Source organism: Protopterus annectens, chromosome 5.part0 (assembly GCF_019279795.1).
Source record: "Protopterus annectens isolate FY-2018-M chromosome 5.part0, PAN1.0, whole genome shotgun sequence".
In the NCBI taxonomy this organism is placed as follows: domain Eukaryota; kingdom Metazoa; phylum Chordata; order Ceratodontiformes; family Protopteridae; genus Protopterus; species Protopterus annectens.
Genome location: NC_056735.1, coordinates 999218113 through 999233218, shown reverse-complemented (window position 1 = coordinate 999233218; position 15106 = coordinate 999218113). Strand labels below are relative to the sequence as shown.

Sequence of the window (15106 nt, the reverse complement as noted above, 5' to 3'; positions counted from 1 at the left end):
ACATCTTACCCTGCTAGAAATGTAAAGGGTTTACTATCACAGTGTTGAAGCCCACAATCTTAAAATTCATAATCCTGAGGCCGCAACATTGAAAAGGTAAAATGCTAAACATCACAACTTATATAACTTTCAAATACCAAATCCCTCTACCATTGTGAACCCAGGAATGAGTGCTTACATGGGTTCAGCAAAGGTATGGACCCAGGAAGAAGCGTTAACATGGGTCCTGCAGGGGTGCAAATCCATGAGTTTGATATTGTGGTCTTCAGTATTTTGGTCTTTCAATATCATGACATCAAAATTTTGAATTTCAAGATTGTGGTCTTCATGAATGTGATAATTAAACATGTAAAAGGATGACTATGTCAACTTTAAGCAGCCATTTCAGAATTAATAGTAAAACATACTGTGTTTCTAGTTACAACAGTCGACTAGCAAGTCACAATCTTATTTGTTATACAATCAGTCCTCCCACAGATAATGTGCAAACTTTGAAACAATGCACTGCACATACATGTACAGAACTTCCTGAAGGTGGCATGCGTTACTTATGTACTGATGAATGCATTCATGTATATAATAACTGGTACTGTCTTCAGCTTAAACTGTAGCTAAAAAGGATTCACTCATCAGCCATCCAGTGAGTTTAACACGAGTGACATCCATCCATTTTCCTATACAGCAGCGTTTCTCAAACTGTGTTCTGTGGAACCCTAAAATGTTATGAGGGATTCCGTAGATCTTGGCCAGCACAGAAGAGGAGCTTTTCAAGTTGTCTCTATTTTATTTTATCTTTTTTACTAAAATGATAAAATAAAATACAGCAACGGCCACAGAGCTCCTTTTGAAGACTGGCATTAACACTGAATGGAGGAGTTAATTGTTTAACTACACTGACACTGCAGAGTTCAATACACTTAGCCAATCAATTCACTGTGAGGGGATGGGCAGGCTTTGGATCTCACTTCTCAACTCTGCCGTTACACTAGGAGTTATGATTTTGCTCATTGTTCGATTAAAAAAAAAGGCATTTAACATGCATTTTCTGAAAGATGGTAGTGCCAGAATAAAGCCGCTGTACATTAGCACAATTATGTGTTTTTGTTCCCAATACCATTTTGGGAATTAAAGCAGTTAATTGTTTTAATAAATGTGGCTTTATTCAGGTGTAAACACATTTGGCTTTATTTTGTAAACTCATTACAGCCGAGTGACTTCTCCAGGCGTTTCTGCAGTTACCTCCTACTGCGCCGCTAGACGTCAAATATTGCCTGTTCATATTTGCATTAACAATTTCAAAACCATGCTACATACAAGGTATGAGAATATTTTATCTTGAAGCATACATGATGGCAAACACAACTGTATTGATATATGACCTCTGTCAATGAGTATTTGTTAGAACTGTAAGGTGATAACTTCATGTTTTAAAGGTTGAAGCCACACCCACTGGGAGTTAAAGGTACGCACTCAAAAGAGCTCTACTGGAGGGAATGAGCCGGACACTTATCTTGCAACATTTTTGACTTAGAGAAAGCAATCTGGACAAAGCCTAAATAACAGGGGGGGCAAAAAAGAGGGACATCTTAAATATTGCTTTTCTAAACTTAGCAAGTGGCTAGAATAAAATGATTTCTGTTCCCATGCATTTTCTGAAGGATAAGAAGTCTGCAATTCAAATGTATGTCATTACTTAGTGATTTCAATTCTCAGTTATTTGCCAGAAAACCAAAACTTTTAGGAACAGGAACAGACAAAAAATATGAGGGAACCATCTGAGCATTTGAGAGGGATGAATGGATGGCAAAAATATTAGGCAAGCTCAGGGGCACTATGCAAACTTCTCGGTAGTCACGGTATGCTAACTGGCACAGGTAACATATGTTGTTCAGCTAGGGGTGCCATTTTGCTGTATATTTGTTTGTTTCTTTAAGCGAAAAAATGCATCTGTAAAGTTTCTTTACTTAAAGAAAACAAATAACTAAATAAACCACAGAATGACACAAATAGTCTGCAGGACCCTGTGCTGAACAAGCATACCTCTCAACTGCAAGACGTTGTTCATTATTTTCCCAGTTGGCAAGCTCCATTTCAGAAGTGTCCTGTATAATTCCAGTTTGCCCAGACTTTAAAAAGACTGGCAACTAAAAAAAGAAACATTAATAAACTACTTAGCTTCCCTTTGCTTTGCCATTTCAATCAGCATGCAATTTGTTTCCCCTTTCTATACCCCTTGGGTGTTGCTATGATGACACAAGCTGATTGATGGTGAGGAGCTCGACTGACTGCTAAACCCAGCCAAGTGTGTGGAGAGTTAGGAATGGAGCACACAGTTAAATTGATTTTTCAGCTTAGGCTAGGTGTGGAAAGGCAACATTTGTGGTTCCTTGATTTTTTGAATGAAGTTTAAACTTTACCATTCTTTAGCTAGGCTAGTGATCTGGACTGACCTTATCTTAATTTTTATCTGCAAATCAAAGGAGACTTCTGCTTGGCTGAAGTGAGATCCTCGTGTCAGACATTTGTATTGCAGGTGTGTATGCTCATTTTTTTAATTCTGAAAACAGGTACCCAAACATTATCTGCATACTGACAGTGGGAACAGTGCACCAGTACACACTCCCCACAATAGTACTGCATTTGTTTTTTTAGCAATTATGTCCAGTTTAACTTCCATGTCTGACATGAACTTAATAGCCAACAACCAACAGAAATTCTTAATGCATCCTTCTGGTCTGATATTGAATTTTGAAGGGTTTTTTTTTTTTTTTTTGTAAATTAATGCTGCCTGTTTGGTTGATGATAATATGCTACAATTTCTGCATCATCTGTAATTCTCAATGTTTTAAATTTGTGATTAGTGCCCTACAATCTTAGAAGAAATTTGGGTTGTATGCTGTGTTTGCAATTTTGTGCTAATTATGTGTACAGATATTTTGGCCAGATATACCTAGTTTCAAGAACCTTTGTACCTGTTTTAGAATGATGTCTGCAGGATGAGAGGTATAATCTGAACTGGCAGGCAACCAGATTCTTATAATTATTGCAGAGTGACTGGATGAGGGGACATCTCATGTTTTTGTTCTTTTCCTTATAAAATGTGTGATTCCTGGACTGGAGAATTGTACTGCAATCATACCTCCTGACTGTTCAACTGTCTCTCCATGATTTTGCGCAATATTTTGATCTGTACCTTGTAAAGCATGTGCTTTTCAAATTCTAGAAAATTCCTAACTGCATACGTCATATCTTTCAAAAAATGTACTGCAAAATAATATGCAAAATTTGTTACTCTAGCAACTTTCTAAGAAGATAAGGACAATATTTAAAAATTTGTCACTTATTGTTTTTTTATTGCCACTGTTGTCATGGTTTCTTGTGCTAAGAAGTTGGGAGCTGTGACAGCAGTTTGCTTGGGGGGGGTAACTATTATTTTACTTTGTTTTATTTTGTTATAGTAGAGTACCTGATGTGCACATAGACAAAAGTTCCTAGGTGACTACTACTCTACTGACTCCATGGAGAGGGGCTTTTTTAGCTTAACCATGCTTTCCAACGGTGATAATCAAACTCTGTACTTTGTGTCTGTATGGTAAACACCTTAACCATTGTGCCAACCCCCAAACCGTGTACTTATGAAGCAAAGACCTTAAGCATTATGCCAATCCCTCTGCAAAAGTGAGTGAACTGTTGAGGGAGGTCTTTCTGTGTAAATAGTGCCACTGAGTAGAAATGTTCACATCAGATGTATTGGATAAACCAGTCCGACCTGTAACTGTAGATAAAATTGCTTGGTACAGGGGCTGTCAGCAAATAAAATGACAGACTGCTGTTGCTTGGTCATTATTCTGGCTTTGGAGGACTCATATGATTTTTTGTAAAGTAAGTCAGAATACCTTGTGACTGTTTGCATGAAAGTTGAAATAGCAGTTATTCTGACGCCATTATTTTTTATGAAAGATATAAGAGGTGTAAACAGTCAAGAAGGCATCTATAATTGTCCCTCCAAATCTATGCAGTTGAAAAGTGTGATAACTACTAGGTGGGGATGGAAACCTGCCTGTGGATGAAAGCATCTTGCATTCTGTTATGTGACCACTGTAAACAATTACTGATCTGTGTCTGCAGGACTAATATGCATTACCAACATTCAGTTGGGATACTTCACTGTGGCTTCACTGACAACTCTGTGTGCAACAAATCACAATCAGACGTGTGACATGTACTTCATTAAAGTAGCTATAAGTACCAAGTGGGTGTGAGTTGCCAACTTTGGATCAACAGAACTTTCCTTAATGGTACATGTTCATTATACACAGTCAATTAATGTGAGGACTAATGTTCATCTGTGTGCATATTGGTATATGTTACTGTGGCTACTTTGCAGGACTGGTCTGTATTTTATACTGAGACCATTCTGTACCACAATCAGACATGTGAGGTGTACATGTACACAGTCGCAGTCAAAGTTAAGGATATTTGATATCAGTAACAGCAGTTTTTGGTCCTTCTTGGTTGGTTCACACTGAAATGGGTATGTTTGTCATTACTGTTTAGTAAATTTTGTTTAAGTTCTTGCTGAAAAAATTTTAAAGAGTTCAAACTAAAAAAAAAAAAAACAACCATACACATTTTGTTTTATTAAAAATAAGTTTAGTAACAGTAAATTAAAACAATTCGATATGTAAATAAATATGCACTTGAAACTATCAGAAAGATGAATCCAAAAGAACATGTGCATTTATGCATGATTCTAAAAAATAGTGTTTCTTTATTTACAGATATTTGCAAATATGAGTAAACAACGGAAGTTATATTTCTTCTTTAGAAAAACACAAGTTAGTAGTGGAAATACTGCGGATAGGCCTAAGGAGCAAACACATACCAATGCAGAATGAGAACACACATATCAGTGCAGAAGACCAACCAAGTCATGAAATTACTACAGAAAATACTGAAGAGCTGCGGACATGAACTAGTGATTCAAATGTGAACATGTCCACTTCTGAAAGGCATGCTAGTAGTAATAACTTTTCTCCAGAATTAAAAAGAAAGAAACATAAATATGATCCCTCATGTACTGCATTTGGATTCACACAAAGAGCAGCTTGATCCTCAATGTGTTGTGGATTAAGAAATTTCTGTAATTGTGACGTGGCTCCTGCAAAACTTAAAAGACATTTACATACTAAACACCAGCAATACCAAAATATGTCAGCTAAGTTTTTTTAAAAGAAATGAGAATGAGTTAAAATCTCGGCAAGCACTGATGAAGTATACATCTAAGGGTACAGGAAATTAGTTGGCTCTTAAAGCATAATTTTTTATATCACTTCATACTGAAAAATCAAAATAATTCACCATAGGAGAAGACTTGATTATACCTTGCAGGCTGGATGCATGCCAAACAATGTTGGGTACTAAATTTGCTAAGAAAATAAAAACAACACCCCTTTCTGATTATACTGTTTTGAATCGTATAACTGTGATGAGTGAAGATATTCATCAACTTACAGATAAAAATGAAAATGTCAAAGATTTATGCTCATCGATAAGATGAGATCAAAAGATATTGCTGATAAAGCTTTGCTACCTATATATGTTAGGTATATAGACAGGGATGAAAATGAAACAGAAGAGTTTCCAAACTGCTTGGAATTGAAGGGTCGTACCACTGACACTGAAATGTTTTCTGCATTGCCTGATTACCTCTTAAGTGTGGATTTAAAATTCACAGACTGTTTCAGTTTGTACTGATGGTGCAGCTGGTATTGGTGGCAAACGTACACAGTTAGTTGCAAAAATGAAAGTAGCAGCACCAAACACAGAAAGCACACATTGCACGATACATCAAGAATGTTAACAAGCAAAAGTATAAGTATCGACTTGAATGAAGCATCAAAGACAGCTGATAAGCAGTACATTTTATAAAGTTAATATTATTTCTGTCAAACAAAAACTGTGACGTTGTGCAATTTTTCAAAGACACAGATTTGCACATGAAGTTATGTTACCTCGCAGACACATTTCAACTTTTGAATGAGTTTAACTTGTCTCTTCAGGGAAGACACAAAATGGTGTTGGACAGTTACAATAAGATAGAAGGCCAAAAGAAAAAAATTAATCTTTGGATGCAAAGAACAGAAAACTGTTTTGACAATTTCAATACCTTGACTGACAGAATGAATGAAACAGAAAAGAGAAATGAAGATTACAGTTTTAACCAATTTTACAGTTATTATTATCAATCATTTGAAAATGTCAATGAAATTTGAAGACTATTTTTCTGCAAGTCAGGATCTAAGCAAAGGTTTTGTATGGGTTCTGCGTTCCTTTAATGTCAATGATGGAGCAAAGAATAATTTATCTACAAATAAAGAAGATCTGTTGCTGATCCTTCCTCAGACATTAGAGACCAAATTACCTCCATAGCCGGCCTTAGGCATAGGCCAACTAGCTGGCCACCTACGGTGTCGCTGTAGCAGGGAAGCTTTTCCACTAATCTGGATGGTGTAGGGAGACCAGGATGGGGGCACAGGGTGGTCTTGGGGGGCACTGTGGAGACCTTTTGCCTAGGGAACCAGTTGATCAAAGGCTGGTCCTGGTTACCTCTTGATAAACCTGGGGTAAATAGTCACTCTTTACTATACTCTCCTCCCATCTAGTCTAACTAAACAAATCCCTCCCCCTATAGAATCATCAACCTAATCTCTACCTCCAGCCTGGGTTTAGGTGAATTGGTACTGCACCCCACAAACAACCTCGTAGGATTTACCTGATATTACAGTTTTTGGAAGAGTACCCATCTGTTACTTTATCTCACTCGGTACTGGAATGTCACTGATCCTCCCCCTCCCTCCCTCTTGCCTTGTTCTAGGTGAATTTGGACTGCGCCCCACAAACAAGCTCCTGGGATTTACCTGATATTATAACTTTTGGAAGAGCTCCCATCTGTTACTTTATGTAGGTGCTTGCCTACTGCCTTTTTTCTGTTAAGCTTTGTCAGTACTATATAACATTTTTTGGCTGGCAAGCAGACTGGCAAGGTCTGCCTAGAGAACGTTAGTCTCACCCTCTGTTTTACATACTTTATGTGTATTACCAATTCCCTCTTAGGCCACCAGATGGCAGCATAACCTAAGGAACAACAGCACTGTGTGCCCTAGCAGATTACCTAAATGCAGGGTTTAGAAATAAAATGTTTACAGTTAAGTGCATCTCACCCTCTCAAACACACCTGACCACTGTACCTGGGACCTTAACTACTGATGCTACACTTATAATTTTTTGGTAAGAATCAAACGTACCTGATTGCTATCAGGAAAACTGATATTTTTTCACTTCACTTATCTTCTGCCGTTGGGCCAACCTGCTCCGCTCGGCCTCACTCCACTCCCCTAACCTACTCCCATTCCGACACTCCCTCACTTTCATTACACTAATACTCTCTAAACCACACCTCTTCCTCCCCCTCTAACCAATCACCTGTCTATCAATTAGACCAACACTCCTCACATCTATCTCCAATTAGCACTACACTCTCCTCCCATCTAAAACCCTCCCCTATACAATCATCCAACTAATCTCTACCTCCTCTTCACCTACATTACCTGACCCCCCATATCCCCAGTACTCCCTCACTACTCCCTTTCTAACACCTCTTTTTATTATTCATGGTGGCTCATTATCTTTCTGCTACTTTTCTCCTCTTCCTTCCACTTCTACCTCATACTTCATTCCTCTAAACTACTTAATACCATCTCCTACTCTCCCCATTACTCATACTACCATCTGGTCCACTTACCTTCAGCTCATTTCACCTTCCCTGTTTCATATCTCACCTACACTCCTTTTTAAGATCAATACACTTCCAAACACCTCTTGTACCTATACTCTAAAATCAAGAAGTACTGTTATCCCAGACTCCTGACACATACACTTACCTTCCTGAAAACACTTCTTCTGTACAGGGACATCCACCCCAACCCAGGACCTCCTGCTTCTACCCACCTCAAATAACATCAGAGACCTCACCCTCCCAAGTCTCACCCACTTCCCTCTCTCCTTCGCTAAAATCTTTAACTATTTTCTCCTTAAATATCCAGAGCCTAGTAAATAAAATTACTGAACTGCATTCCTGGATTACTAACATGTCCCCTCACAGTTTTAACTCTGACAGAAACCTGGCTAAAACCACACATCTCAAACAGAGAAATCCTACCTCCAGGCTATAACATCTTTCATTCCAACAGAATCACCAAGAGAGGTGGAGGTGTTGCCATTCCCTACTCTGGGCAACTTAATCTCTCTCCAGTCTCCATTTCCATACCCAGATTTGAGACTGCAGAAATCCTACTAGCAAATTATCACCTAAACCCAGACAAGAAATTTGCCATAGCCTCCATCTATATCCCCCCCCCCGGAAATAACATTCCTATCCTGGAGAACATTCTATCCTGGCTTACTCAATACGTTCCCTATGAAACCATTATCCTTGGTGACGTTAACATAGAATGGACTAAACTTACAACGTTATCTCCTAGCCATAGTCTCAATCTTCATGATTTCCACCAACTGATATCTTTCCCTACTTGGTTTAACAAAAACTCCACCTCGGGATGTACCCTTGATTGGATTCTTACCTTTAGTCCCAATCTTCACCATAACCCTGGCACACTTCCTAACTCTGTTAGCAACTACCCCCTATTTATATACATATATTTACAAAACATACTCCCAATGCCCATCTCTACAAGGACAGCTGCAAATTTACCTACTTCAACCCTGATACTTTTACCTTCAAATTGTCTAATATAAACTGGTTCTTCCTACAACACCTCCCACTCAACGAGGCAGTAACATCCTTCAATAAGATATTTCCTAACACCATGGCACCTATCAGAAAAATCAGAATAAAATCTAACCCTGCCCCCTGGCTCACAAAAAATACCCGTTCTGTTCTGTATAAAAGGGACAGCATCTGGAAATCTTAGGTCAAAAGTAAATCCCCTATCCTACTTCAAAGATATAAAGAACTTGAAACCTATCCAAAAAACTTAACAAAGACAAACAAAATCTCTTCTGTTCCAACCTCTGTAGCCCACAAAAAAAATCAAAAAAACTTCTGGACATCCATCAGTCATTTCCTTAATACTTACAATCCATCAACTCATAATCCCTAGCCACATAATACAGCTACTGAAACTGCCATTCTCCTGAACAACTATTTAAAAGAAACTGTCCAACAACTTACACAAAACACTAATACTTCCGCTACCCCTCCCTCACCTCCTAACAGTTCCTTTTACTACCAACTCCCTCAAACCTGATCCCATCTCCTTTATTAAATCCCTCCTTTCTAAACTTAAACCTTGCTCCCCCTCCGCTGATAAAACTACCCCTCACTTCCTAAAAACTGCCGCAGAATCTATTGCCTACCCTGTCACTATACTTAGTAATCACTCCATTTCTGAAGCCCATGTCCCTGATATATAGAAATTCTTCTCACAATCCCTCTTCACAAAAGTGGAAAAACTCTACTGATCCCTCTAATTACAGGCCCACTGCTATCCTATCCCCATCTCTAAAATTCTGGAAAAGTGTGTACATACCCATCTACTTAAACATCTACTAAATAACAACCTGCTAACTCACACTCAACAGGCTTTAGACCCCACCACAGCACCTCCACTGCACTACTCTCCTAATCCCAAACAGTAGCAGAGGCCCGAGACAACAACAAGCTAGTATCCTGTTTATTCCTTGATCTCTCTAAGGCTTTTGATACTGTCTCCCACTCTAAACTTCTTACTCAACTTTCCAACCTTCAATTGTTGGCCTCCTCTATAAACGGGTTCTTAAGCTACCTGTCCAATACGCAACAGTCAATTTGTTGGCAAGCTGTCTTCTCCCCCTTCCTTCCTTCCAGTCAACAACAAGGATCTATCCTTGGTCCCCTCTTGTTCAATATCTTCACTAACAATTGTCATTCTGCCTGTAACCCCTTAACACTCCTACAATATGCCAATGATTCCACTCTTATCACCACTGCCCATAGCATTCCCAGTCTCGTAGCTCTAACCCAAGACACCTTCTCCTCAGTTGAAACTTGGCTCTCAGACAATCAGCTTGTACTTAACCCTAAAAAAATTAAACCCTTTCTCTTCTTCCCAAGAACACTATCACATCACATATCTTCCTTTTCCATCACCTCCCTCAACAATACCACCATTACACCTGAATCTCATACCAAACTACTAGGCACCATTATCGACAAACTAAAATATGACATACATATATATCAATGTATTAAAAATCGCACCAGAAATTTGGTCTACTCTATGGTAATAAGAAATTCCTAACGCCTTCCTCAAAACTCTCTTTAACTCAGACTCTTCTATTATACTGTCTACTGTACACTGCCCTCGTCCTTAATAATATTCACTCTTCACTACTCAGCAAACTTGAACAAACATATAACAAAATAGCCATCTTTGCCTCCAATCTCCCTTACAATTTCCACCATTGTCTTGCCCTGAACAAACTACAATGGCCTGAACTTCCAAACTATTACTTCCTCAATTACATATTACCCACTCCATTCTGAATGACCCCTCTTCCTGCCCCCTCTATCTCAAACCTAGTCTTCTTCTTCTTTCGCTTCTTTCGCTGTGGCAAATGGGGTCACCACAGCGGATCATCTGTTTCCATTTCTTCCTGTCCTCTGCATTTTGCTCTGTCACACCAACCACATGCATGTCCTCTCTCACCACATCCATAAACCTTATCTTAGGCCTTCCTCTTTTCCTGTTACCTGGCAGCTTCATCCTTAGCATCTTTTTCCCAATATACTCTGCATCCCTCCTCAGCATATGTCCAAACCAACGTAATCTTGCCTCTCTGGCTTTGTTTCCAAACCTTCCAACCTGGGCTGACCCTCTAATATACTTATTCCTAATCCTGTCCACCCTTGTCACACCCAGTGCAAATCTTAACATCTTTAACTCCGCCACGCCCAGCTCTGACTCCTGCCTTTTTGTCAATGCCACTGTCTCCAACCCATATAACATAGCTGGTCTCACTACTCTCTTGTAGACCTTCCCTTTCACTCTTACTGGTACTCATCTGTCACAAATCACTCCTGACACACTTCTCCACCCACTCCATTCTGTCTGTACTCTCTTCCACACTCACCATTACTCTGAACTGTTGATCCCAAATATTTAAACTCATCCACCTTCACCACCTCTACTCCCTGCATCCTCACCATTCCTCTATCCTCCCTCTCATTCACACACATATAGTCTGTCTTAGTCCTGCTGGCCTTCATTTCTCTTCTCTAGAGCATATCTCCACCTCTCCAGGGTCACCTCCACCTGTTCCCTACTCTCACTGCAGATCACAATGTTATCTGCAAACATCATAGTCCACGGGGACTCCTGTCTGATCTCGTCTGTCAATCTGTCCATCACCATTGCAAATAAGAAAGGGCTCAGAGCTGATCCTTGATGTAATCCCACCTCCATGTTACACGCATCAGTCACTCCCACAGCAGACCTTGCCACTGTCACACTACCCTCGTACATATCCTGCACTACTCTTACATAGTTCTCTGACACTCCCGATTTCCTCATACAATACCACAACTCCTCTGTAGGCACCATGTCATATGCTTTCTCTAAATCCACAAAGACACACTGCAAGTCCTTCTGACCTTCTCAGTACTTTTCCATCAACACTCTCAGAGCAAACACTGCATCTGTAGTGCTCTTTCCTGGCATGAAACCACACTGCTGATCACTAATCATCATGTCCCTTCTTAACCTAGCTTCCACTACTCTTTCCCATAACTTCATGCTATGACTCATCAGTTTAATCCCTCGGTAGTTACTACAGTTCTGCATATCATCCTTATTCTTAAAAATCGGTACCAAAACACTTTTTCTCCATTCCTCAGGCATCCTCTCACTTTCCAAGATTTCATTAAACAATCTAGTTAAAAACTCCACTGCCATGTCACCTAAACACCTCCATGCTTCCACAGGTATGTCATCTGGACCAACAGCCTTTCCATTCTTCATCCTCTTCATAGCTATCCTTACTTCCTTCCCTTCTATCTCAAACCTAGTATCCTACTACAATCCCCGCCTCCACCTTCATTCTACCAACAAACTCCTTCTTGATAACTATGAGCCTAACAAGACTATTGGAAAATCCCTTTATATGTACTCTGCAGCTCACGCCTGGAATACACTTCCCCTCTGTACATGAGAAATCTCCCAGTAGCACCTGTTTAAACGTGAACTTAAACACTGTCTACTAAAGACCATGTCCTGCCCGTGCCAAACCCCCGCATGACCACTATCTCACACTTACTCATCTTCTGCGTCTCTTCCTAGGGCATTTTCTTCTTTCTCCTCTTCTGTCCATCATACAGCGTTACATTAGTTTTCCTGTATCTAACAGTGTTTTTTTAGTTATTTCGCGATACCACTTTACTCACCTTCTGCTGGTGTACTCACATAATTTCTCTCACATTACTGCATTTTACCCCCTCTTGTTTAGAACATAATGTGGCTAATAGCAGCTTGTATACCTCATCTTCTGTTATTATAACAATGAACATAGTGTACTGCTTGTTATCATTTTTTATCTCGTATTATATCGTACATACCTCATCTCCTGTTACTTTAATATTGAACACAAGTGTATTAACTGTTACCTTGTATGATATTGTAAACTTTCTGGAACTTTTCTCCACGGGCCTCCACTGGAAATGGGCCTCTGGCTCAGTTGGACTAACCCAGTTAACAAATGTCAAATAAAATAAATAAATACATACAGTGAGTATTTACATTTAAGTGAAAAAGCATTTAGGTTCCTACTCCATTTTCCTTCGACATACTTTGCAGAAGTGGATTTTCCACTGTCACTGCAACCAAAACAAAATATTGAAATGGGTTAAAATTTGATATCTGCATTAAGACTATTTAAAAAAAATATATACTGAAACAGTTATATTACTACGCACGTTTACAATTTACATTGTTTGTATATATTTGTTGACTAAATACTTGTTGAAAATTTTTATAGGGGATCCACGAGAAGAAATAGTTTTCTGCAAGGTTCCTTCATCTAAAAAAAGGTTAAGAACTAGTGCTGTAGAGGATCATAATGGTATGATGTCAGGGTCTATCCTAGCATCCAACAGAGCAAGGCTTTGAAGCAGATTCTGAACTTGCACCAGGGCATAGAAGAAGATGCACTCTCTCCTATACTATACATACGACTAACAATTAAAACAAAATCACTCTCAAGCTGAATTATACTTTACAACATGATGGGGCTGTACCTAACAGAGTGGACTGTCATGGGAGTAGAATGTAAAGATGTAGAGGTTCTTCAGACACTATCAAAGCCTAGCTTGTGATATGGACTTCATTTCTGAGAGGCATTGTGGAAGAAGAAGAGGAAGTGATTTAATTTGATTTAGCCTTACTAAGACTTCTTTTGGAGGGAGTGTACAAAATGGAAGACAGTATGAAAAGAGGAGTTTACAACAGAAGGCAGACAGATGACAAAACTGAAAGAGATGGTTATACAGAAAGATGGGGGCATAGACAGTACCATAAAGGGGATATTTAAGATAAACAATCACAAAATTCAACTACATGTAGTGGTCTAGAACATATTACTGCATGGAGAAGATGGTGGGAACTTGGAATGCATTAGATTTGATGTCTAGAGGGGTTTACGTGTGAGTGAAAGGGGTGGGGAAATTGGTACTGAAGGGAAAGAATACCTTAAACAACTAGAAGTTTAGGTGGAGGGAGGAAAGAGTAGCGTATGTATTCTGTGCACCATTAAAGTTCTGAAAATGAAAAGCCGAGTGGTGTCACTGAATAATTATCTAAATGACTAGGTAATACGTGTGACTCCTTCACAGGTAAGAACTCTCACTAATGCACTTACTCAGGATTATGCAGCACAGAATCATGACACCTAACAGTTTGTGAATAAACATGACTCAGCTGAATGCAGCAAGGATTTAGAGGTTACAGCTGAAAAAGCAGTTGAATGTATCTCTACAAAATTTCAGTTCTCCTTCTAAAACTTAATGACTCTAGCCAACGGAAATGTTCAGCACTGAGATATTAACATCAGTTTCTTCTGCATGCAACTCTTTTCATTATGCTGTTGTTAAAACAGACAATGCGTAGATACGTAATAAGTAATGACCTTACCTTGGATGTACCTTTTGTTGAATAATATAAGCCAGACTTCCTTAGGAAGAAATAGAACCTTTTCCAGGCTTTTCTTCCTATTTCTTTCAAATGGAGAAACCCCTGGAATTCTGGGCAGCTACCAACATTACTTCCAGAATTGTAGAGATTCTGTAAGAAGGCAAAAATGTAATATATGCAGTTTTAAATCTGTTCTACTTGGTAAAGTTGTGAAACACAGGAAGCATGACCTCACTGTGAAAAGGGTATAGGTAAATTCAGTTTTGCCATATTCTGCTATACTAAGTTTTTCAAACTTGAATAAAACCAAATTCATGTAATTCTGCTATGCAAAAAAAAGTAGATTTCTGACTCAAAACATCGTTATAACAAAAAAGTCAATTAAAATAGTTTTGTCTGAAATATTAAAAACTGTAAAAATTATATTCAAAACTGTAGAAATTAGCATGACCTATTCTGCTAAGGTACTCCAAGAGGGCTTTGCCATTCAGATACTTTGATTTTGGTAAAAATGCTCTCCCACTGGCTTTGTTTCTCTTCAACTGAAGCATTAGCCCAGGAGACATTTTTTCACAGAAATGAAAAAAATAGAATGTTCCCATCAAGGCTATTTGAAGATATGAAAAAAAAAATGTTAATAAAAACTTCTTTGAGTAAAAAGGTATGGAATGTGAGGAGAATTTGAACACAGCTTCTTCTGTTCCAAGACTTAAACTGTAATTTTAATGGTACATGACTGAAACTGTCTATACAAATTCATCTCAGAGGCATAGCTGGTCTTGTGGTTTACTAACTCTACTTTTAAGTTATTTTACATTTGATAATCAAAGATTCAAAGATTCAAAGTAAACTTTATTGTTATT

General features: G+C 38.7%; 1 protein-coding gene across 2 annotated transcripts in view; it reads right to left on the bottom strand.

Annotated features, from left to right (window-relative positions):
* The window catches only part of GRB7 (growth factor receptor bound protein 7), a 2830640-nt gene that overhangs the window by 421589 nt on the left and 2393945 nt on the right, over nucleotides 1–15106 (bottom strand). For both annotated transcript variants that reach the window (XM_044072739.1, XM_044072740.1), the window contains one exon: nucleotides 14244–14393. In XM_044072739.1, coding sequence (XP_043928674.1) covers nucleotides 14244–14393 — 150 coding nt within the window. The remainder of the gene's footprint in view (nucleotides 1–14243; nucleotides 14394–15106) is intronic.